General features: G+C 41.8%; 1 protein-coding gene across 1 annotated transcript; it reads right to left on the bottom strand.

Annotated features, from left to right (window-relative positions):
* Positions 1–8,871: 8,871 nt before the first annotated feature.
* Positions 8,872–25,592, bottom strand: LOC123370333 (natural cytotoxicity triggering receptor 3 ligand 1-like). Its single transcript, XM_045016803.1, has 5 exons — positions 25,559–25,592; positions 14,372–14,725; positions 13,145–13,471; positions 12,229–12,339; positions 8,872–9,410 (listed from the first exon to the last, which is right to left on the bottom strand). Exons 2-5 carry the CDS (start codon positions 14,706–14,708, stop codon positions 9,394–9,396), a joined length of 792 nt encoding a protein of 263 aa, XP_044872738.1. The 5' UTR covers positions 14,709–14,725; positions 25,559–25,592; the 3' UTR covers positions 8,872–9,393.

Here is a 25,592-nt window from a genome sequence, read left to right as displayed (position 1 = left end):
AGAAACACAATAAAGCTTTAAAGAACTGTCACACATATGAGTCTGCAATGACAGACTGGGAGGAATTCCCCAAGGCAGAGCACTTGCAGGCTCTCTTTACTCTGTTTCCTGTTTGTCTTCTGATGCACCTGTTAATACTGAGTTCAGTCAGCAAATTAAAATATCTGCACTTACCCATAGACAATAACTCTCTGAGGGCTCCATGTTTCCTTTCCTGCCATGAGAGGGGGGGTCTAGGTTACCCTGCCCTGGCCTGCGCTGTAGCCTGCATCCCATCAGAGCCGACTTCTCCAGTCCTGCCTCATGCTTTTCTGGTGTAGGAGAGAAGGGCCGGGGGACCACCCAGCCAGACTTGGCTCTGAGGAAAACTGCATTCTTCCCACATAGCCAGATAGGCTCCCAATGGGACACTGGATGTGAGAAGCAAGGGACACAGGCCATTCCTTTCACCTGTTTTTGTCAGCCTAGCTCTCTCGCTGAAGCCTGAAGGGGCAGCAACTGCTGCAAACATCTCAGAAGAGGAAACAGAGCTGAAGGAGAGAGTCTCCCCAGAAATCAAATGCAGCCCTAGGACATGACTAGGAATTACATGGACACATTTTTGAGCTGAAGTATTAGTCAGAAATTTGAACTAAAGTCTGGAATTTTCCCCAGCAAAGTTCTGCAGCAGGAAGGTCTGGCTTAGCTGCCAACCACTGAGGCAGAAAAAAACTGAAGGGAACTATAGGGGGTGGGACATTCCTCCGTGTGGTGTTCAGGAATCACTCTGGGACCAAGTTGCTTGAAAGAGATCCTCTCCATTCCAACTGGCCCTAACAGAATATGGGCTTCTGCAGCACCCCACCTCAAGCTTCCTGTCTGAGGCGCTAATCCACTTGAAGGAACAGTTCCAATGCCTAACAGGTGGTGGTTCTGCCCCCAAGCAGGCTGAAGTACCCATTGTAATGGATCCATGGACCTGAGCACTTAAAATAAATTTTCTAGTAAGCACAGATACATTTTCCTAAAATGGTTTGGCAGGGACAGGGCCTGCTGCAGAGACGCACATAAACTGAGCATTTGGGAAACCCTTGGCCAAATCCCACAAACTCTGCACCAGCTGCACAAAATTCTCATCCCTCAGTCTACCATTAGCTCCCATGGCTACAGCAGCAGCATTCTCTGATCCATGATGTAGTGGAGGACACAGAGGGCTACTTAATGTACTTCTGAGCAGAGATTTTTTTTTATTTATTTACAGGGAAATGGACTTGCTTTGGCGGGGGCAAGGTGCTTAGCCCCTTTCCCTTGAAATCTCCCTGCTTTATAACTGCCTAGTGGGAAACATGACCCTTCTCTTGTCTTGGGAGCCTTTCTGAGCATGCGTGCTTGATAGCTGGCCTTTTAAATCTGGGCGAGCGAGCCAGCTGTGCCCCTAAAAGAGCAATTTGGTCTTCAACAGCTACAGGCTGCAACTCCGTCTCACCTTTCCAGCTAGTGAGTATTTAACTCTTCTTGTATGTTGTTTTTTCCTTTTCATTTTCTCTTTGCCCCGAGAAGCTGGTAAATAATCTCACAGATATGTAAACAAATTGAACAATGTCTTTTGTTTGAGGGCCTGTTCATTTAAGCTAATTACATTTTTAACCCCCAAAGCTACTGGAATGCACACACTACACTGGGGTAGGATGTGGGAGGCTAGTACTCTCAACACCCCTTTGCTGATTTGGAGAATTAGCCTTGGAAGGGTTTTTTTCAGGGGGTGGAAATGTCAGTAGCTCTGCTGTTGGGTTGGAAACCAGTAGCTTGGAAGACAGGCTGAGTGGGAAGATAGATCCAAAGGTAAAAGGGTAGGGATTGGCAGTAAAGGGGAGATAGTGGGTGTCTGGTAAAGAAAAGGAGAGAACCAGCCTGGGGAGTAGGGGCAAGGTTAGCATATTTCCCAGGGGGATTGTAGATGGATAAGGGAATATGGAGAGGTCAGTGGATTGTGAATTGTCCAGAAAATTGTTTCTCTGAAGTGATAGTTATTTTGATATTTTGATAGGGAGGGTGTAGTGGGGTGGTCACTGGCTGCTGCCTTAAAAGGCTTAAAACAGCCCATGGAGGGGGCTGTGGCAGGGAAGGAAAAGTGGGGCTGATTGGGGAAAGCAGCCTCAGCTGGGGGCCACGCCCCAAGAAGCTGGCATAATGAGGGCCCAGCTGACCCTTATAAGAGGGCTGGGATAGGGAAACTGAGGCCTTGTCTACATGTGGGTGTTCCACTGTTACAACTGTCCTAGTTAGTGTATTGTGCATATGTCTATGGTGCCTGAAAGATATCTTTGTTTGAATTAATCTCTTTAACTCTTAGAGTGTCTCTTCAATGGCATATAAAAGGTAAAACTGTTCAATTTCACTTCAAAGTCCTGTAGCCTGGGGCTAGAAATTTTAACCAGCTACTTTACACTCCAAAATATTCTGAAGACCTCTTGAGCATTTGTAAGAATGATAGTTGCCATGGTAAGGTTTGTTTTTTTTCTTCATCTCATGTGGTGATGGTGTTTTTATTTTGCAGACTGCGGAGTAGATTCATGCAGGAATCATCACTGTGTTTCAGATTATAATATAGCACCATAAATATTTGTATTTTGAAAGGTGTGTGGTGTTTTTTGGGGGGGGAAGTGGCAAAAAACCTAGAGCCAGCCTGCTTGCACAAAACCAGTCACCTTTTAAATTGAGGGACAAGCATTTCTTATAGTTCTGTTGCAATGGATGACTTCAGTAGTGAACTTTAATGCCTGGTCCTCATGTTCAACGGTAAATGTCACTTGGCTTTCTCTGTGGTACAGATTTGTTGCTGTATCAATCTGAGTGTCCTGGGTTTTAATTGCAGCCTTGGTGAGTTCTTCAAAGACTCTCATCCAGCACACCTGACGCTGTGCTGGGTGCTAACCTGTCACCTGGCAAGATAATGTGACAGCCTCCCCACTCTCAGGAATACTGGACTCACATTCAGTTTTTGAGGCTTTTGGAGTAAATACTGCAAATAAAACAACAAATAGGGAAAAAGTAAAATGATTAGGAAGTGAAAGAGCACAGAAGTAAAAGTAGAGACTTTCCACTCTGTTACTTGCAGTATTGTTGTAGCCATGTTGGTCCCAAGATATTAGAGAGACAAGGTGGGTGAGGTAATATCTTGATTGGGCCAACTTCTTTAAGAGAAAGAGAGATGCTTTTGAGCTACATAGAGCTCTGCTTCAAGTCTGGCTTTTCCCAGACTCAACTAGGGGTGACATCATGGTGGAGGTCTATTATAAAGTACCAAATCAGAAAGAGGAGGTGGATGAAGCATTTTTAGAACAAACAACAGAAATATCCCAAACACAAGACCTGATAGTAGTGGGAAAGTCTAACTACCTAGACATCTGTTGGGGGAAAGTAATACAGCAAAACATAAAATGTCTAATAAATTATTGAGATGTATTGAAGACATCTTTATTTAGTGAGATTAATCATGACATAATAGATTTCATGATTCTAAGGAAAAGGAGGAGTGACAGCAGCAAATTAAGGACAATGGACTTTAAAAAGCAGATTTTAACAAACTCAGAGAAGTGGTCCTGTGGGAAGAAAATCTGAGCAAAATGGATGTTCAGAAGAGCTGCGGTTTCTCAAAGAGACAATATTAAAGGCACAACAGCAAACTATCCCAATGTGAAGGAAAGATAGGAAGAGGCCAATATGGCTCCATCAGGTCTTTAATGACCTGAAAATCAAAAAGGAATCCTACACAAGTAGAACATGGACAAATTGCTAGAAATAAGTACAAAAGAATAGCACAAGCATGTAGGTACAAAATCTGAAAGGCTAAGGCACAAAATGAGTTATGCCTAGCAAAGGACACAAAAGTCAATAAGAAAATGTTCTATAAATACATCGTCCTCTATGATTTCTATACAAGTTAGACTTTCATTGTTTCTGATTCCACTATGCTTAATTTACATAGAAGACAGGTACATAGCTGTGACATTCCCTCCTGTCTGGGCAGGCCGTATGGCCTAATATCAATGAGTATCTGTAACTCCTTATATAATAATACATACATTTCACAGTGATATTAATCACCTATGTGTCATTAGCTTTCAGAAATGACCTCACTCTATATACTTGTATAATACAGTAATATTATATACAATCAGTTGATTCAGTTATTTATCACTTCAGTTTCAGGCCCCCCTCCCCCATCTTTATAGATCAGTAAACTTTTGCAATGTATTCTTTGAAAAGTAAAACCCAGGCCAAGCTTCTCTCTCCTGCATGTTTCTCACTTATATTTGGTTCCAGAGACTTCAACTCTCACCCCTTTGTTGAAGGACCTATCTGTCTCAACTCATAAGAGTTCTATGCCCCTGTGTCTGGCTAGTGATGGATGCCAAAGATGGCTTCTGTCCTTGCTTATATCTTCCAAAGTTCAGTTGCTTTGTTTCAGGAGGCAGAATCACCTTATACTGTTCTTCCCTTCCTGTGAGGTAAATACAAGTTGGGACAGATTAAGCAGAAGGAGTAACACACATTGGAGGTGGTCACGTGAAATGAAGTGGGCAGTTGGGGATTAGGGGATTATTATGCATAAAGGGTTTGAGTGGGGACACTTACAAAGTTTTCATTCTACTAAAAGAAAATAAATAGTACTTTGAGATTTTAGCTCACTCAAATTTTTCAGCATCCAAGCAGATTCTCTATACTGGTGTGAGCCTTTACATTGAGCTTTGCAGATGAATTTCTTTCCAAGTTCCTCAACTTTAGGACAAAATGATAATGTACTGGTGCAAAAGAAAAGCCCCTCTGGTCCCTTAGTCACATCACTAATGAAGGCTTTCTCTGGCACTCATTCATCTTTATATAAAACCAAATTGATTGTTTCAGGGAAGAAAGAATGAACAGTGCAAGTTAGATGCTCATCTGGTCTTGGCACATCTGTAGAACACAACACTGGATCCAACACTGGCCCAGCTAGAAAGGAAACCTATCAGATTTGCACACTTTTTAAAATTTGATGAACAATATATGTCTCAGTCTGAGTATCTCCTGCCAGAAACCGCACGCTCTCAGCTCTTATGCTGGGGCATCTCTTAAAATGGCAACTGTTGAGGTTTTATAAGGGCTGATGCATTTTCCCAAGTTTCATCATTTCACTAAAAGTAAAACATTTTACATTGTGCCAAATGAAATACTATCCTCAGGTACATCCAAAAAGTGAACTTAACGAAATCAAAATCACAAAGTAAATGTAACAAAGATTAAATTCTAGCTTCCCACTGCTGTATTCTACGTGTATTTGTAAATGAGATATTTTCTGATGTCTGTTCAGGAAAAATCAAACCCTATCCCACCAATAAGAATTCCTTGGGATGTCTATCAATATTATATACTTTTTATTTAGAACAAAATACTCCCAAGATTATGCTCTGAATCACAAATCACAACTTACAGATCTGAAAGCTAGCATGGAAAATAGACTATGAGCGTGCACTTTGCAGTATGCATTTGAAACATCCATATGTAATACTTAGTATAAAAAACTGCATTTTTTTATATGAGGCTCTACTACTCACCTATGGCTCTGAACAGAAAGCAAACATTACATACTGGTACCTCTAACTTTGGGCAGAAGATTGCTTCATTGATGCACTGAAGCTGCACCCTTATACATCTGTTCTGCTAAGCAGTCAATCCATTTGAGAAAACTTGACTGTCTTCTCAATTCTAGATGTAGCCCCTAAATTTCAGAAGCAGATACAAAAGATCATTTAACTGATTCAGAGCTTGGCATCAAGAATGTCAGTGATTGGGGGACAGGTAATTCTGAATCTACAGGTAACTCCTGCTGTTCCAACATTGAAAATGTGATGCCATGACCTCAATATCTACCTTAAGCAACTAAAATTTGTACATGTTGTCTTTGACACAGTAGAAAAGTTCTGTGAAATCTGGGCCCAATATACAGTAGTCTCTGGTTCTGAATGAGAGTCGGTAGATGTAGATCTTATTCCAGTTAAAGGGGCCACATTAATCACAATAGTCAATGTTTAAAATAACAAATTTAAATGTCAAGTTCTGTATTATTAAATAGAAGAGCAAATCTATGTAGGACTTTCTACCTGAATATTATCAGGTAGTAAAATACTAGATCTGAATGTTATCAAATACTATGTTATTGACACTGTTCTACCAACCATTGTGTAATATATTCATCTTTAAATTCTGTTATCCTTATGCTGAACTATATCTGATGCAATATATATATGTGTGTGTACATTTACCATGTTCAAATAAAACTGTGTATCTCCCCTCAAGGTAAAACAAGGATGTAGGAACTTTACACTTCTTAAGCACTAAGGGGGTAGGAAGACCGCCCCCGAATTTAGAGCGGCTGAAGTGGTTCCCCCCCCAACATCCGATCAGGAGACACACTGATTAAGCGCCGACCAGGTGTTTACCACTGGAACACGCAGTGCATAAAGCACCAATCAGGAGAAGGGGCGAGAAGTTGGACTGAGTTAGTACATGCGCATAATAGGATGATTTATGTAACCATTTATAATAAAAGGACGTGGAAAACCCCCGTTCGGGGCGCTCCACTGGAACAGATTGACTGACTTGGCTTCATTTATTGCTACACAAGGAGTTGGGTCTGTAGGGATGCTACCAATCAGTAGTGAGGTACACTGGCAAAGCTGGAGTGAGAACCTATCTATGCCAGTTTGCTTCAAGCCATTGCTACTAATTCTTCTTGCTCATAAGCATTAAGTTGTACAAAAATGTATGAAAAAATAGGGTTCACATGCACACATCTACCAAATTAGAGGCACTGTTACCATAGAGTAAGGGTTGAATTGTGCCCTAACTTACATAACAAAGGGAGCTGCCACATGTGTGTTCTGACCACCACCTGAACCTGTGCCCATTGAAATCAATAGTCAAGCTTCCACTGACTTCAATCATGTAAGATCAAAACCCAGGTCAGGATAGTGGGATGTGTTGCAAAATTCATATTGCTGCATCGCTGAGAAGTAACAAAAGGGGTGTCACCAGCTATCATTTGCTAAAGACAACATATATGCCAGGGCTTTGGATGTTTTCAGAGGTTAAACATGCCACCAATTCACAGACTATGCCCTCTTTAGTGTGGCAGGCCAGTATACTAGTCAGGCATACTTCCTACCATCTGTAATTCCTATGTCCATATCAAGTGTACCCTTTGAGTTCTCCATTGCAAGAAGTATGTGATGCTTATGAATACTTAAAAGGACCTGTCATTCTCAAGCATCCATGTTTCTAGGAATTTCAAATGCAAACTAGGGAAGCACTTTGTGACTTTAACATCTTTATACTGGGGAGGCGGTGAACAAGGAGAATGACTAGATGCCGGGGAATTCAGTACTGATATAACAAAATAGCCACATAGACAGGACCTATTATCTTACCACCAGCAACGCTATGTGTTCAGATAAGGATAACTAAAGCCCAGAGATCATCTAGGAAAGGAAGCCTGAGGCAGAGCAAATGGCTCTTACCCTCAGAAAAAAAAACACCCAGCCTCAATACCCTGAAGCAAAAAAACCCCCCCAAAAACCAATTACTGCCTGAATTTCCCATCATGCGGATTTGCAGTGTGGCACTAGACTCAATATTCATTTTGAGAAATGTTTTATTGTAATGCCAGCTATGACCCTGTCAACAGGAAACCTACTGCACTTGCAGAAGCTAAACCAACCCCGTCACATACTGTAAAGCACTTAGCTTACCTATGACCTTCAGTGTTCTTGACTGAACAGCAGGACATTGCTGAAGGGCCCTATGTGTCACCTCAAGGGAGCGGTCTGCCTTGTCAAGCTCATGCACATCTGGAGATACATGAATAGTGCATGGAACTTCGAAAGTGCCGTTACCTAGTGACTTCAAAATGTATCTGAAACTGAAAATTCTTTGGCATAGTCAGGACAGCAGCACTTTCCCCATCTCATTTGAGGGCACCCTTTTCACTGTTCCAAGAGTAAATTTCCTCCTTTTGTTCTTGTTGATACTTTTTTAGAAAAAAGTCTACAGTTAAAGATTTTAGGCAAAAGCCTGAAATCTGGCAATGCAAAAAAGCATCTCCCAAATGCTTCATTTCCGCATTCCCTATGAATGGTATTATTTTTGGTGATGTGACAGGTTGGACCCCCCTTTTCGGGATGCCACTTCATGTGCTGGAGACCTACTGAGCTTGCCCTTTCCACCAGCCCAGGTTTCCTCACTCTGCTCTTGCTGTGTCAGGCTCTCAAGCCTTCTCTGGCACACACACAGGTACGGCCACATCAAGCTGCAGACACAGACGGCAACCAGCTCTGTGTGGGAAGACTCAGCTCAGGGATTATACCCAGCACTCACGTGCACATCCCTTGTGGGGTGAAAACCCAAAATAATATTGTCTTGTGCTGTATAGAGAAATCTGTACAGCAGAAGCTCATAAAAATCACCCTCTCCCTCAATGTGGAGAGAGAGATGCACAGCTTCTTCCCCCCCTCCCGCCCCGCAACCCCCACCCCCGGATATGAATTGCACAATCTGGGTTACGTTATAAACAAGAAATAAGTTTATTAACAACAAAAGGTAAATGTCAAGTGATTATAAGAATAGCAAACAGAACAAGGCAGATTACTGACCAAATAAAACCAAACACGCAGACTAAGCTTAATACACTCAAGACACAGGTTACAAAATGTAATTTCTCACCCTAACTGTTATTTTAGGCAAGTTGCAGAGTTTCTGTAGCTTAGAGGTCCAGTTATTTCTCTTTAAAGACTGGACCCCCTGGCTCAGCCTGGACTCAGCCTTTGCCTTGCTCTCTGCTCGGTTCCTTTGTCTCTTCCGGTACTTTCAGCAGTCTTTCTTCTTGGGCAGGAAGGCAATGGAGAAATTCCTCTTTGTCTTACTCCCCAGCCTTAAATAGAATTTACATAAGGTGGGAAGCCTTTGTCTCCAGTGGAAAAGTACCAGCAGTGTCCAAGGTGGTACTTTGTACCAGGTGACATTGTCCAGTTACCTAGTAGTGTCAAAGCAACTATGAAACCAGGTTTATTTGCAATGTCCACAGGAAGGAACTCCCAGAAGATGGGAGATCCATATCTTTAAAGACTCATTGTCTTTTCCTAATGGCCCATCAAGGCTGATTGCTTACTCTCTGGTGGGCATCTCCAAGTATAACCATGGTTGAAATTGTTACATAGTCAATATTCCTAACTCCAGAAATGATACATGCATACAAATTGGATAATCACATTCAGTAAATCATAACCTTTCCAATTATCTTACGAGTCATCTTGCATAAAATATCTTAGTTATGCCATATTCATATCGTAGGCATATTTCTATAACGAATATGGAGTGTCACGTCACAGGTGAAGCTGCAAGGAAAAATATGTAAATTAGTTGCTTGATGCACCACATTTTGAAGAAAGACAAGCGAAAAAATTAACTGCAATTTTTCTATCTCTGCTGCGTAACATTACACTGAATTTCAATACACTAAAAACCTATCAAAATTAATTACATAAGAATGGCTCTACTGGGTCAGACCAAAGGTCCATCTAGCCCAGTATCCTGTCTTCCGACAGTGGCCAGTGCCAGGTGCCCCAGAGGGAATGAACAGAACAGGTAATCATCAAGTGATCCATCCCCTGTTGCTCATTCCCAGCTTCTGGCAAACAGAGGCTAGGGATACCATTCCTGTCCATTCTGCCCATTGATGGACATATCCTCCATGAATTTAGCTAGTTCTTTTTTGAACCCTGTTATGGTCTCGGCCTTCACAACATCCTCTGGCAAGAAGTTCCACGGGTTACCTGTGCGTTGTGTGAAGAGATACTTCCTTTTATTTGTTTTAAACCTGCTGCTTATTAATTTCATTTGGTGACCCCTAGTTCTTGTGTTATGAGAAGTAGTAAACAAACTTCCTTATCTATGTTCTCTACATCAGTCATGATTTTATAGACCTCAATCATATCTTCCCTTAGCCCTCTCTTTTCCAAGCAGAAAAGTCCCAGTCTTATTAATCTCTCCTCATACGGAAACCATTCCATACCCCTAATAATTTTTGTTGCCCTTTTCTGAACCTTTTCCAATTCCAATATATCTTTTTTGAGATGGGGCAACCATATCTGCACACAGTATTCAAGATGTGGGCGTACCATGGATTTAGGGAGGCAACATATTTTCTATCCTATTTATCCCTTTCTTAATTATTCCCACCATTCTGTTCACTTTTTTGACTGCCACTGCACATTGAGTGGATGTTTTCAGAGAACTATCCACAGTGACTCCAAGATCTCTTTCTTGAGTGGTATCAGCTAATTTAGACCCCATCATTTTATATGTATAGTTGGGATTATGCTTTCCAATGTGCATTACTCTGCATTTATTGACATTACATTTCCTCTGCCATTTTGTTGCCCAGTCATCCAGTTTTGAGAGATCCTTTTGTAGCTCTTCACAGTCTGCATGGGTCTTAACTATCTTTAGTAATTTTGTATCATCTGCAAATTTTGCCACCTCATGGTTTACCCCTTTTCCTCGATCATTTATTAATAGGACTGGTCCCAGAACAGACCCCTGGGAGACACCACTATTTACCTCTCTCCATTCTGAAAACTGACCATCTATACCTACCCTTTGTTCCCTATCTTTTAACCAGTTACCAATCCATGAGAGCACCTTCCCTCTTATCCCATAGCAGCTTACTTTCCATAAGAGCCTTTGGTGAGGGACCTTGTCAAAGGCTTTCTGAAAATCTAAGTACACTATATCCACTGGATCCCCTTGGTCCACATGCTTGTTGACTTCCTCAAAGAATTCTAGTAGATTGGTGAGGCATGCTTTCCCTTTACTAAAACCATGCTGACTCTTCCTCAACAAATTATGTTCATCTATATGTCTGACAATATTGTTCTTTATTATAGTTTCAACCAGTTTGCCCGGTACTGAAGTCAGGCTTACAGGCCTGTAATTGCCAGGATCACCTCTGGAGCCCTTTTTAAAAATTGGTGTCACATGAGCTATCCTCCAGTCATCTGGTACAGAAGCTGATTTAAATGATAGGTTACAGACCACAGTTAGTAGTTCTGCAATTTCACATTTGAGTTCCTTCAGAACTCTTGGGTGAATACCATCTGGTCCTGGTGACTTATTGCTGTTTAATTTATCAATTTGTTCCAAAACCTCCTCTAATGACACCTCAATCTGGGACAATTCCTCAGATCTGTCACCTAAAAAGAATGGCTCAGGTTTGGGAATCTCCATCACATCCTCAGCCATGAAGACCAATGCAAAGAATTCATTTAGTTTCTCCACAATAGTTTTATCATCCTTGAGTGCTCCTTTAGCACCTCGATCGTCCAGTGGCCCCACTGGTCGTTTACCAGGCTTTCTGATTCTGATGTACTTAAATGTTACGTACTTATGTTTGCCAATGCTCTCAGATTTTATATATTAATTTTTTGTACTGATAAACCATCCAGTTGAGTTCTCTTGATTCAAATGCCCCAATTGTTTTTTTTCCTTATCTACAGTTCTTCTCAGATAAGTAACTATATGGTTAGCCTCTGACTTTTCAGCCTGTTACATGAATTTCTCTCATGAAGGCAGTGATTTGGGCAGGAGTTACTTCTCCCTTTGTGTGTGTGAGAGTCAGCGTTTTTTTCTGCACAGTTACACTAACAAAAATGGATCATCATACTGTTAAGAGTTACCACTTTAAGTTAGTTCCAGTTACTATTGATGCTCTGTTTGTGTGGAAGAATTTCCTGCTACTAAACCAATAAAAGGCAACTTTAAGAGCAAATCTTTATGTGACAGTATATGAAAGCAGAGCATTTCTTACCAAGCCTGTCATTTCTCCTGATTGATAGCTATCATGTTCCAGGTTGTTTAAAATGTTCTAGTCACATACAGTATGACCCCAATTTGTCCCAAAGAGCTTCAGAGGCACCTGACACATTTAGCAAACATTGTTTTTTTCATAACCAAGGGAGCAAAAGTGTGCTGTGCACTGCTCTTGGGAGATGACTAACCTTCACTTAATGGGTGAGTGAGTGGATAATGAACGTTCTGAGGTTTTGATTATTATTAGTCTGTCACTGGTGTTAAGGCTTAGAATTCAAGCATTCACAAGAGCTACTAGTTGCCATTAAGATATCCTTAGCACAATTAACTTTTAAAACTACTTACTTTTCTTCAAACACCTACAATACACGAAAGTACCCAAACCGAGCACAATAATACAGGCTATTATTGTTCCAATGACTGCTCCAATTATACTGTTCAAAGCTGACTTGGGGGCTGTGAATGAAAAAAATAAAGAAAATTCTGATTCTATGCTTGTTCATGTTAAAAAAAATTTAGTGGACTGCACCTACACTTTCACAGTAAGTGATTAACTGGTTATTTTTCTGGCTGAGTATTGGAAATTGATGTAATAAGAAATTAAAGTAGGAGCAAAACTTCTACTAGCCACTACACTACTAAAGAAATAACAGAATAACCGCCAGGCACATTGTGTTGTATCAAATCACAGCTTCAAAATGCCTTCCCCATAAGTAGACAGCATTATGGGTATCAAAATGCCCACTTAAAAACTTAAATATTAACAACATTCTATAGAATGAGGATAATAAAATGTAGGGTCAAAACAGCCTTTTGTAAAACACACCTGTGGATCAACTCAATTAGCTCAGAGAGGCCCTAAAATGTGGCATGTGTCACCCAATCTTAGCAACACAAATATATGGCACTAAAATGGTGCATCCAGAAAAGCCCTGATATCAAAATATCAGACATTTGAAAAGTTGCCACCAGATTTCAACCCCTTCTTTTCACTGAATTGGTTCTCCTTGGCTCCTCTGCCACTTCTCCCACTCCCTTTCTGGCTGGCATGTCAGCAAGCTGACTGTTTTGAATGTCGCTGCATGGCCAGCTCTCCTGCCCTGCTGTCTATCTCAGATGACACCTGGTATCACTGCACTGCTGGGACAGCATAAGGCTGACAAGGTTCAAATTCCTTCAAAAAAAAGGTCTAGCCACATCATTCTGGAACACATGATATATCAAAAGAAAGGAGATAAAAGACCCTAAAGGGGATGGATACCTGTGACAGTCAAGGTGCTATTGAGAAGTAATTTGGCAGGAAATGTTTTGTGACTCACAATACATCTATAGACATTTCCATTATCTTGCAAAGATGGTTGCAGCCTTAGTATGCTAGTGACATTAAATGTGCCATCTTCATTTTCTACAGAGGCTTCTGTGTGGATATCCTCTGTTGCTATACTACTGTCCTGGTTATTCTTTGATATCTTTGTCCACTTAATGTCAACCAGATTTGGATAGAACTTATTGACATCACATGACAGGGTCTTCTCCTTGTCACTTTCTATTGTAACTTCCTTTGGACACAGGCTGACTTCCGGTTGAGCTGTATGGAAATAAAGGTTATATTACTGTCATCATCATCAGGGATATTCTGGCTTTTTAACAGTGTTAATGTACACTGAATACACACATTACCTAAATATCTGATATGTGCAGAGTTTAATGTTCATTGCAGGAATGGGGGGGGGATTTGTTTTTGGGTTTGTTTGTCTTTTGCTAATCTAGTCATTTTTTCCTGGAAACAAGATCACAGGAGTGAATATTCGTTAGAAGATAAATAGCATTTATACTCATTAGAACTTTAGTAGTTTTGTTATTTTCTTCTCTTTGTAAATAAATATCTACAAAATTAATAGAGTTTCTCAGATTTACAGCATGTTTGGATATTGAAAATGCCACTGCAAGTCTGAGGATTAGATAATGAAAACCTTACCTGGCCAAAACCTTAGAAATTATGACAAACAGGCTATTTAGGTCCATATTTTCCCCTGACCTGCAAAAAATTATGGAAGGGGAATATTTAGACTGATACAACTATGGAGAGGTTGCAGGGGGAAATGAACTGCAGTCTCCTCTGTTTGTGACAAGGAATGTGATAGTGAATAAGGAATAGGGTCTGTGTACTTTTAAAGGCAACTATGATGGAGAGAGAGAAAAAATACCAGGATAAACCCCAAACACATTAGCCTGATGAAAACTGCTAATCCCCATATAAAATCTCCTGTAGAAGGCTGGGCTCACCACACCACCACCATAACTGTTAGCACAGCTTACCCAGGTGCTGTGGCTATTCCACTGATATAATGCAATTCCCACCCCTACCCCATCCCCACAAAGGCTCAGGGGGTGAGGAAACTGGTACCACTAAGATGGACTCTAATCTTCTGCCTTTGGGTCTCCAGGTGATGCAGTATAAAAGAAATGGTACAATGAAGTCACTTACCAACTACCTCTAAAATAGCTGTTCCATGAGCATCAGAAGGGGCAACAATAACATAGCACCTATATATTCCTGCTTCCTTAAACTGTATCTGTGGTAGTGAGAGTGCAGCATTTCCTCTTCTCAGGTCACTGTCAGACATACTGGCCCCATTTCTATGCGAAATATGCGCTCCAGCATGAAATGTGAATACTTTTTCTTCTTGGTCTGCCCTCGGAGTCTTAAGATACCAGGTTACTCCCACATTCTTGATATCCAGTTCTGCTGTATTATACCCAGAAATCTTGCATGGTATGGAGATGTTATCATTCAGTGACACAATCAGTGGGGTGCTTCCCATCAACACTTGAAGAGTTTCTTCAAAAATAGAAAATGTATATTTGGAGCAATACATCCTAAAAGCAATGTTCCTTTAAAAGAGTTATTATTGGCTAAAGGATCATGCAGTTTTGTAGTAGCCTGTTTCCGCATCCATAACCCTTATAACCTCTCTCTATGGTAATTGAATGAAATCTTTCTTTCCTAAATTGATGATGGCTTTATGAATAACAATCTTTGCTTTTAGTTGAATGAAATAATAGAGATAACACAGGCTAGTTGGGTGGTCCTGACTCTTGGGAACAACAATGCAGGAGGAATTTTAGCAGTGCATACACTGCATATTACATGTAATACACTGGAGCTTTGTGGTAGAACTACAGCAGCATGTGATGGGGAAAAAAATGTCTATTCTATCTATCTGTCCATCCCAGGTATATATATGGACCCCGTTACCATAATAGCTGAGCACCTCAGACTCTTTTATGCATTTTATCCTCACAGCATCCTTTTGAGGTAGGGAAGTGCTATTATCCCCATTTCACACATGGGGATATGACGCACAGAGAGACTGAATGACTTGCCCACAGACAAGCAGGAAGGGGGCACAGAGAATTTAACGCAGGTGAGTTCCAGGCTAGTGCCCTAAGCCCGGAGTCATTTGTCCATCTCCTTTGAAGGAAAAACTGCCCTGCTGGCTCCCCATCACTGCTAGGGAGAGGGGCACAACATCACCAATTTCTTTTGCCTTCCCCTTGAGGGGAAAGACAAATGAATAAGCAATACAGATAGATTACTACAAAAAGTCTATTTTTGGAAATGACTCAGAATTTCACTGGGTGTTTCAAAATATCCAGGAAACAACTCCAGGATCCCCATAATGATCTAAATCTTTGGCAAATCTAAGTGATAACAGTAATAGAAATGGCACCATATGCACATTTTCTTGCTTCGCTGCCTATGGGCCTGCTTGGGGACACTGTCTCCACTCAGGTACATTTCTGCTCTTGTCCTATTTTCCATTTGCCGTGTTCTGTACACACAGGATGGTGTAATGCATCCTCACCCAATAATGATGAGAACTGTGACCTCAGGCTCTCAAATTTGGGGGCTCCCTCTAAGTCTTGTGCATTCACACATGGTTTAAAGTTACTGATTTTCAACTTTCTGAACTCAGACTCATACTGCTCACATACCAAGAGCTTCAGGAATCCTTGTATAACACTCCATCAGGTGGAGAGATGATATGAGATGGCATGTGCTGAGGCTGAGGAAGATTACCAGGGGATAGAGTGGAGGTTGTATCACTTCCTTACTGTACTCATTGCATTGACAAGACCTGTATGGACCATAGGAGGTCTGATGGTGGGCTCAAGAATTTAATTGTTACTGCAGAGTCCTGAAGCAGTGGGGAACCTACCCACCATATCTATGCAGCCAAATTGGGCTCTACAGTTACGGAGGCAACTTCAGCAGATATAGAGGGGGAAACTGCTCCCTAATGGGTCACCAAATAATTCATCCCCACCCACCCCCAGGGACAGAATTCATGATTCCTGAAGTGGTGGTGAGGCACTGCATACTCATAGTGCCATGATGTGGGTGGTGGTGGTGGGTTGGTTTCTTCTCTCTTCCCACTGCCCCCAGAGGAACTTTAGAAGGACTGTGCTCCCCTTATGTAACTTTCAGCAGGCAGCACTGAAATTGGCAACCAAGGGAGGTGATAAGGTCAGGCGGACAATTAAAAGGACATTGAAAAACAAAAGAAAAAGAAAAATCTTTTAGAACACAGAAATCCTCCATCCCTCTTTCCATAGCAGTGGCTATGGGATCCTGCTGGCCAAGCCAGGGAGAGGCACTGGGTTATTGTGAGCTGATCTGAGAAGTAAGGATTTAAGTGACCTCCTTTTCTTCTCTCAAACAATTCTCCAACTTGCTTCTGTGAAGAAGAGGTGAGGCGCTTCCACACTGAGCCAACTGTCCTGAGGATCAATCTGCCCAATTCATGGCCAGTTTATGTGGCAGTGAGGGATTACCACTGTCCACTGTTACTAAATAACCAGCCCTGAGGATTTGGTCCACCAGGAATACCTGGCATAGTACTTCCCTTTTACATGTCTATTTTTAGTGGCTGTCTAGCCTGAGAGGCTACAACCCATCTGTGGCTTAAAAATAGTTCAGCTGAGAGCTTCTCAGCTCTAACTCTTAAGGTTTTGCCCAATAGGACGTCTCTTAGATATGAAATCATTCCCTGGGGTAGAATATTTATGCCATGCTATTGACACTATGTTTAGGTTTGCTCGCATATTACAGTTTGGAGTGAAGCTTTATAGAGAAAATGTGTCAAATTAGCCTTTCCGCTGTTAAAGGCTGTGTGCACTTTTTGCTGTCAATGAGAGGAGACTGTGAAACTGTTCTGAAGGAGCTGTTACGTGCCATTTTCTGACCTCAGGTGATATTTCTGGGCTAAATGCTGCCACCCCATAGCCCCCACCCTCTTGCAGTTTGCTAATGCCCCTTGAATAAGAAAGGAAGGAAGGGGGCCAGAAATAAAGCTGTGTTAGGGAATGGCACGTGCCAGCTACTTCAGAACAGCCCAATAGTAATAAAGACGAGTCCCTTGGCGTGCCAAGGATTTTCTCACAGCTACTCAAAGCCGATTCCTTACTCCAGGAGCATTTGCAAAATGGAAAATTGGGTGGGGGTGATATATGACAGCATGTTGCAGAGAAGTAAAGCTTCAGGTCAGGGAGTGGCATGTGCCATCTAGCTCAGAACAGATTAATAGTTGCAGGCATGTGTCAAGTTATTTGGCAGTTATACACCCTCATTACTTATTGCAAGTGAGAGGCCATTACCCCATATGGGATTGGGGGTCTTGCTCGAATATCTATTGTTACAACATACAAGAGCATTTAGTCGAGTGAAATTTCTAAAACTATAAGCCCGCAGCAATGACTTTTGATGGCCTTTGGAATAAAGCCCTGGGACGAAGGAACCAGCTTCAGCCTTGGGACGCCAGAATTGTCACCCCTGCCCCCAGACAGACCCACCCACTCCACCTCCGGACCAGTATTCGGGGGTGGGGGAGGACCAGGACCCTGGGCTGGGAGAATCCGCAGGCTCAGGAGGACCCTAGGGACCCTGCCCCTATATCCCCTTTGCCAAGGGGCAGCCGAAGTTGGACCCGATCCTCCCCCGCCGTATGGGACCCGGGATCCCTCCTTTACCTGCAGGCTGGAGCGCGCCGCTGAGACACAGGAGCAGCCCGAGCAGCCGGCAGGCCCGCCCGGCAGAGCGCGCTCCCCACCCCATGCTCTGAGGTAGGGATGGGGGCTTCGCTGGCCCGGGTGGTGGCAGTGACTGGGCTGAGCGGTTCCCCTTCATTTTCCTCCCTCGGACACGTGCCCCAATAAGGCAGCGCCCCGGGCGGGGCTCGGAGCCAGCAGGTGGCTGCTGTGACTATGTAGGGCAGTGACCGGGCTGCAGGCACTGTGCAGCCACCCACAGGTCAGTGCCCCTCGGGCAGCGCCTGGGAAATGTACCCGACCGGCCCGGGCTGTCAGGGGGCTAAGCCCCACTCCGCAGATCGGGAACTGACCCTCAAAGACTGGCACCCTCGTCTCCGTGTCCGTGTTTAGGGACTGTGGCTCAGTGCCTGGGCTGACATAGCAGGTATGTGCTGGACTATTGCTAGCACCAGGGGGCGTTACGAATAGATTTGCAGCCTTTACTCTGGATTTCTAGCTGTTGTGAGTTTACATCAGACTCCCACCGTCTCATCTGAAAGTCTTTTTTTTTTTTTCGGTTGATTAACTGGCCGCCTTCATCAGAGAGCAATATGCAAGTTATTTCACTTAAGTGATCGTCACTTTCTCACACTCCACATTCACAGGCAGAATTTGGTAAAAACAGAACAAACAAAAAACATCAGCCATCTGGTTCTGAGTTCCAATTTTACCCACTTACAAATGAATCTGTACAAAGTATGACTGAGGCAGCACTGTCCCACAAACACTGCACTGGACGTTCTTAATTTTTACAAGTGACCAACCCTCTTCCCCACTCCATTCCATCAAAAATCTCTGCCTTAAAAGATTATAAAATCAATGTTTACATCTGCTGGAAATCTCAGAACTCCTACCCAAGCCAAGGTGCATTCAGCTATTGCCATGCCTGGCAGTTGGAGGAAGACAGGAGCATCAAGGATTCCATTCCATTCTCACCAAAAAGCACCATTTTTATTACTCAGGTTGGTAGCAAAAAGTATGTGCAGTGTTGTTTGTTGCCAGACAAATGAAAGTCAATTGCATTTTTTAAAAGGCATGTGTAACATTTTAAGCAACACTGGGCATGCTAAATTTATGTTCTGTCACTTAAATTTGAAATCAGATTGTTGTGTTGATTTGCAAGATCATTTGGTATTGATTTATCCTGATTGAATGATGCTTTTTCTTAGAAACCAGGTCTAGCATATAGCAGGCTGTTTTATTTAGGGAGTTGCAAAGAATATAATAAATTTCTGATATGTTAACATTTTTAAAACACGAATGCTCTCATCATTTAAAGAAAGGCTCTAACAATGATTATTAATATTAAGTGGAATTGAATAATGCAAGACCAGGCAGCAATATTTGTGACAAAAACAAAAGTTCCATGAAGATGTCTGTTTAGGTTATAGTGCTTAATGTCTTAATGAACTAAATTTAGGAATTCATTTAATCTACATGTTGTATTGTGTGGATCCAACCATTGCAAGTGCAATATGCAATGTATGCTTTTCAATACATTAAAATTCCTCTACAGATAAGATCTGAAAACTTCTTGATTCAGACATTAGTCTGAATTACTGACAAATCATCTGCTGAGCCAGTATGTTTTAAAAATTAAAGTTAGCAAAGACATGGTCACAAGCAAAGCAAACTGCCATTGACTGTTCCCCTGATGGCAGGAGTCCTAGCGGGCTGCACAAGTGCACAAGTCAAGGGGGAGTGGCCAACTTACAAAACTGAACTGCCACCACTAACTGTGTGTCTGAACTGTGGAACTGCAGAATACATCTTTTTCCTCTTGAGATTTCAGGCACTGATTCTAAGCCAACCAAAGTCAATGGGAGTCTTTGAATCCAAGCCCCTTTGACATCAGTGGGATTTTTGCTATTGATTTCAATAGAGCCAGAATTGCACCCTCGGAGTTTAGCACTGTGACTAGATTAATGGGCCAAGAAGCAGGTCCAGATGATACATGAAGTTTCTTTTGTCACATGTATGAAGCATCTGTCAATGTTCAAGTTGTGACGTGCTGAGAGATGTAGTCCCTTTTCCCTCCCTGCTTTCAATGCCACCTTTTCATGGACACCTTTCTGAGCATGCTCTCCTAATAGCTATGTGATGCTTCCCAGAGGTACCGAGGGTTGTGAGGTATGGAGCACAGAAGAACCTATGCCAGGAAAAGAAACTGGCTGGACTTCTTTTTCAGAGTTTACAACTTCTCTAAGGTAAGAGAATTTTATTATTCTTCAGCCCAGGCTACCAGCTGCCAATGATAATGGAAGCTGGCACTAGTCCCTTTCAGTGGGCATATGAATGTCTTTTGCAGAAGTGTTTGCATAATACATTATGGAGTTCTGCTTTAAACATAATTAGTGTTACTTGTAGTTTGCTGTACCATGTTGAGGATTTTTTGTGGAGTTAAAAGGGATATTGTGCGTAAGGGTGTCATCTACTCTACAACTGCCCCACACTACAAGAAGGATGTGGAAAAATTGGAGAGAGTCCAGCGGAGGGCAACAAAAATGGTTAGGGGGCTGGAGCACATGACTTATGAGGAGAGGCTGAGGGAACTGGGATTGTTTAGTCTGCAGAAGAGAAGAACGAGGGGGGATTTGATAGCTGCTTTCAACTACCTGAACGGGGGTTCCAAAGAGGATGGATCTAGACTGTTCTCAGTGGTACCTGATGACAGAACAAGGAGTAATGGTCTCAAGTTGCAATGGGAGAGGTTTAGGTTGGATATTAGGAAAAACTTTTTCACTCAGAGAGTGGTGAAGCACTGGAATGGGTTACCTAGGGAGGTGGGGGGCATCTCCTGCCTTAGAGGTTTTTAAGGTCAGGCTTGACAAAGCCCTGACTGGGATGATTTAGTTGGGAATTGGTCCTGCTTTTGAGCAGGGGGTTGGACTAGATGACCTCCTGAGGTCCCTTCCAACCCTGATATTCTATTATTCTAACTATAATCTACTCAGGAGACCCAGATACAGTCCATTTCTGGTGTAGATGGTATCTAATCATATCTTGCTAATCAATTTGGTTGATTGCTAGGATGTTTGGGTCCTAGCCACACTTTTTTTTTTTCTTTCTTTTTTTTTAAAATATAAGTGGACTATGGCTGTAGATTGGGCCTAAGTGACACATGCAGCTGTTTAATGTGGAATAAATTGAAAGAGTCTATGATGGCTCTGTTTTGTGATGTAAAGAAAATAGTTTTGCATATGACTGAAAATTCATCCACTCCATGAAGCCCAGGGTGACTTGCTTAGACAGTCCCATAGTACTTTGAAGTGTTTGGCACTTTTTTTTGCTGTGTATTGGTTTACATCAGAAATAGTCAGAAACCTAGGTATAATGAGATTGTAGCCATCTAAATATCCCCATAAATGTGAATCTTCAAAAAATAGCCAAATTATTGTGCTCCAGAATGTACTTTTTCATTTAGGGCTGGTCTACACTTGAAACACTACAGCAGCACAGCTGCAGCGCAACAGCTGCCCCGCTGTAGCACTTCAGCGTAGACACTGCCTACAGCAACAGCAATTGGAGGGGTTCTCCTGTCTGCATAGGTAATCACTGAGAGGTGGCAGCTAGGTTGACTGAAGAATTTTTCCATTGACAGATTGTTAGCTACACTGGGGGTTAGGTCAGCTTAACTGCATTGCTCAGGGTTAGCTGGGTTGACCTAACTTTGTAGTGTAGACCATGCCTTAGTCTCTTGCCTGCATGGTTGGTGAAGATAATATTCAGAATATAAATCAGTTAAACAGATGCAGTGATGTCTGCCCGAGTCTGCAGCTGCCCTGAAGCAGCTGGTCCAAGAGATGTGAACTGCACCATTCATCTCCACTGGGTTGTTATAATGAAGTCTCATATCATTTCAAATGTCACCATTACAGATCTTCAATTCAATGCCCAAAATGGGGGCAGGGTGCAATTGGCAGCTAGCTTGTCAAGAATTACTAGTGTGAGGACCAAGTAATTCAAACTGCCCTCCCAAGCTTAAAATGACCTCTGCTCATAGATGATGGGAAAGAGATGTATTCCCTCTCTGTAACAAGCATCCAACTATTTAATAAGGAACAGTTTGGGGTTTTGTTACCTATCTACCTGCCAATATCTGTATTTTTTTCCTGTAGCTTCTGCAATGCAATTAAACATTGACAGTACCAAAATCTACAGCACATTTCAAAATTGAAAATTTGGGGGCATTGTACAATAAATTGAATTTAATATCAAATTTAAATAACACAAGGGATATTGTCTGAGCTGGACTGCTTGGAAGTAAAGGTGAATAGAGCTGCATAATTTCAAGGTTTCTGCTGCAGTTTTGGGGTCCCAGTCCCTACTGTGTAAATTGCATCTTGTGCCCTTGGAATAGTAAAGGAAGAAACCCACTGTTTCAAATTCACTTCAAAATGAGACCCTAATTCTGCAGTTGATATCATGTGGGTGGACTGCTATCCTGTACGGAGCATTTATGGGACTTAAACGCATGCTTTCATGAATAGGGATATTTTTGCTGAGTCAGGGCAAGAAATCATTTACAATTATTTCAGATTGGAAGTGGCAGAAATGTGCTGTCTGGGGTTCTGTGGGATGTATAAATTTTGAGATCTTAATCCAGATACCAGTGGACAAGCATCCATGTTATAAAGACCACCTTTGTGGTTGGTGGTGGTTGATCAACCTCATTGGCATAGATGGCATTGATTTGATTTGGATATAGAGATTGAGCAACCCTCTTGCCCAGATACCATTTCCTTGAAAGGGACAATATATAGCTGAAAATATATTGAAATGGAAATTGCAAGGGGCAAAAAAAATTACCCATGTCCTTTTTATCCCCCCTCTCTCTCACACATGCATGCTCTTCATGATAGTAAACCAGGAAATCTTAATTCTGGCGTTTCCTAACTTTTTAGTGTTTGACTTTGCATCCTTAAAATTCTTTTCATATTCTTGGATGAGTTTTAGTATAGTTGATTTCAGTAGGATTCTGGAGTTGATAGAAACATTATTTTTAAAGGTTCTGGTTGCATGTGAGCAAATTGCATTTTAATGTTTAGAAATCTTTTTCCAAAATGTAATTCACTTTCATTTGTATTTAAGTTCTAAAGAGTCTTTAAGAAGTAATTCTCCTGTGGAAATGGAAACAAACACAGAACCAATGGATCCCCTGAGTGCAAATGTATCTCCACTTGCAACACAGCCAGAGGGTAAGTGCACTGAAATTATTCAAATTATGTGCAAATGAATAACCGAAGCAGAGTGGCTTAAATGAGCAGAGCATTGGACTTCCCGGTTCTACCATGGGCTTCCAGGGAGATCTTGGGCAAGTCATTTCTCCTCTTAGCACCTCTGTTTCCCCATTGGTAAATGGAGGGTAAGGATACTGACCTCTTCTGAAATGAGTTTTGAGATCCACGGAAGAAAAGCACTGTATAAAAGCAAGCTATTAGTGTTAATATTAACTTTACTTTTTATTAGTCAGTGAGACTTGGGCAGAGCTTTTAGTTAGTTAAGATGGCCTTTAGCCTCTTGAGTCTTTGGATGCAGCAGTGAACAGTCTGTGTGCCCTTCTCTCTCTCCTGTCATCTAGCTTTTCCAACATATGCTCAAAGTGGATTAAAAATTACCAGCTCAAACCCATGTTACCCCACTTCCCAATTGCATTGTTAATGAACATAAGTGCTAGAATTCCAGGATCTTCAGACCTAACTATGGGCTTGTCTATGTAGGTAACTTACCAGGAGACCTGTACCAGTATGATAATACCAGTATAACTCCCTGTGTGAATACTCTTGTTCCAGAATAAGTGTTAAAATGAGTTATATCAGTAAATTTCCCTGTGTGGACAAGCCCTAATTTTTACCTGCTGTGTGGGATTTGCAAAGTAAACAAAACTGCAGGAAGATTATGTACGATTATAGTAGACGTTATCCTCCTACACATCCTCACTGATTTGTACTTGCTCATTAACTATAAAAATCATTAGCAATATCCTAATTTGTTTCTCTGTGTCAGCCCAAGGAAGTGTTGCTATGGAGGCCAGCTCAGATGGAGAAGATGATGTGGAAAATGCAGACAAGGTAACTGAGACAGTAATGAATGGCAGCATGAAGGAAACACTGAGCCTTACTGTAGATGCTAAAACTGAAACAGCTGTCTTCAAAAGGTGAGGAAACCTAGTTCATTTCTCTTATTCACTCAGGGTGTACACATTTTTTTGTTCCTCCTTTAAAAATGTTTTAAATATGTTGACTGAGCATTTTATTCAGTCCTTTTGGGAGTATTTCATAGAACTAATGATTTCCAAGACACTAATTAGACATCTGTACAATCTGACTCCAGTTTTCCATTATCTGAGCTTTCATTCATATGTACATTTCAATAGAGGTTATGGAGCTAGGTTTTGTTCTGCATTGGAACAAAAACAAAACCTTTTGAACTGTTAACCAAATTGTGTTGAGATGTCAGTTTTTGGATTGAGACTTGTGTTTTCAAATAGGGAAGGTTTTGTGTGACCAGGGCTTTTGGGTGAGTGAGCTGCTACTTTGAGTATTGGTCCCTACGTGTCTTCCAGTGTAGGCGAATCCTTTCAACAGTGCCCTTTGGTCCATATATGCACCCATGCCATCTGTCTGCTTTCAACCAAAGGAATTAAAGGGTGGAGCAGAGAGGACTGGACTGCTGCTCCAGTTCCTTCTTACTGCCATATGGCCTGGATCAGAATGTCCAGTGTTTGGAGCTCAATCAAGTGCTCTCTTTTGGCCTTGCCACTGCCTTTATAGTTAGTTTTTGTAAGAGTTTTATAGCTTTTTAGCAGAGTTTTCTAGTTAGATTTCCTACCTCAGGAGACTTTCTCCCCCCCCCCCCCGCCCCCATCCCTTCCAGCACTATGATTGTTGCTGCTCTTCTGAGTTACATTATCAAATTAAAAGAATTTCTGGTCATGAGGTGTCTAAAACTGAATCCAAAATTACTTGTGCAATAGCAGCAGAACTGTTTAGAGCGTATATCCCCTTACTGCTACATGATGGTGATGCTTCTGTATATATAAAAAAAAATTGCAATGACTCTTTTTGGCCAGTGTTTGAGTAAATCACACATCTAACTATTCTCCTAGTATATCCCTGTCTCTTTAAATTTTATAGTCCATTTTTAGTTTGACTGGGCCTTATTTTTTTGATCCATGCAGTGTGAAGTCAATTACTACTATTATGGTTCTTTTACCTCCTGCCTAAGCTGCTTCCATTCACAAGTACTTTGCTATAGAATTGGCGTTCTAAGAGCCATAGAAGAGTGAAAAAATAATTGTAGAAAGATATTTTGACTTCTAACCCTCTGAAGGAGACTATATAGTTAGACCTGAGCTTCAGATGAAAGTCCCAAAATACCTTTAATTTGAAAGGAAACTCCCCTAGACTAATAGCATGCCTAGTAAGACAGAGATCAGGTCAATGTGAAAGATGGGGGAGTAGCTTGGAATAGGAAAACATGTAACTTGCAATCCCACATACCGGGGGAATGTTCCAGAATGCAGTATGGTAAGCTTTGATCAAATCAGCTCTCTGACCATTTGTAACAGGGTCAGACTCACCCCCACGGCGCCTCCTGCTGGTGACTCCGGGAAT

The sequence above is a fragment of the Mauremys mutica genome, chromosome 4 (genome assembly GCF_020497125.1).
Source record: "Mauremys mutica isolate MM-2020 ecotype Southern chromosome 4, ASM2049712v1, whole genome shotgun sequence".
Taxonomy (NCBI): domain Eukaryota; kingdom Metazoa; phylum Chordata; order Testudines; family Geoemydidae; genus Mauremys; species Mauremys mutica.
This window is presented reverse-complemented; position numbering and strand designations above follow the sequence as displayed.

Bases quoted from the DNA above. Each gene is read 5' to 3' on its own strand.
- LOC123370333 (XM_045016803.1), bottom strand. From the start codon at position 14,708: ATGGGAAGCACCCCACTGATTGTGTCACTGAATGATAACATCTCCATA. The intron at 13,472-14,371 runs GTAAGTGACTTC...ATTTCCATACAG, and splicing joins AGCTATTTTAGAGGTAGTTG to CTCAACCGGAAGTCAGCCTG. The intron at 12,340-13,144 runs GTATCCATCCCC...TTTCATTCACAG, and splicing joins TAGCACCTTGACTGTCACAG to CCCCCAAGTCAGCTTTGAAC.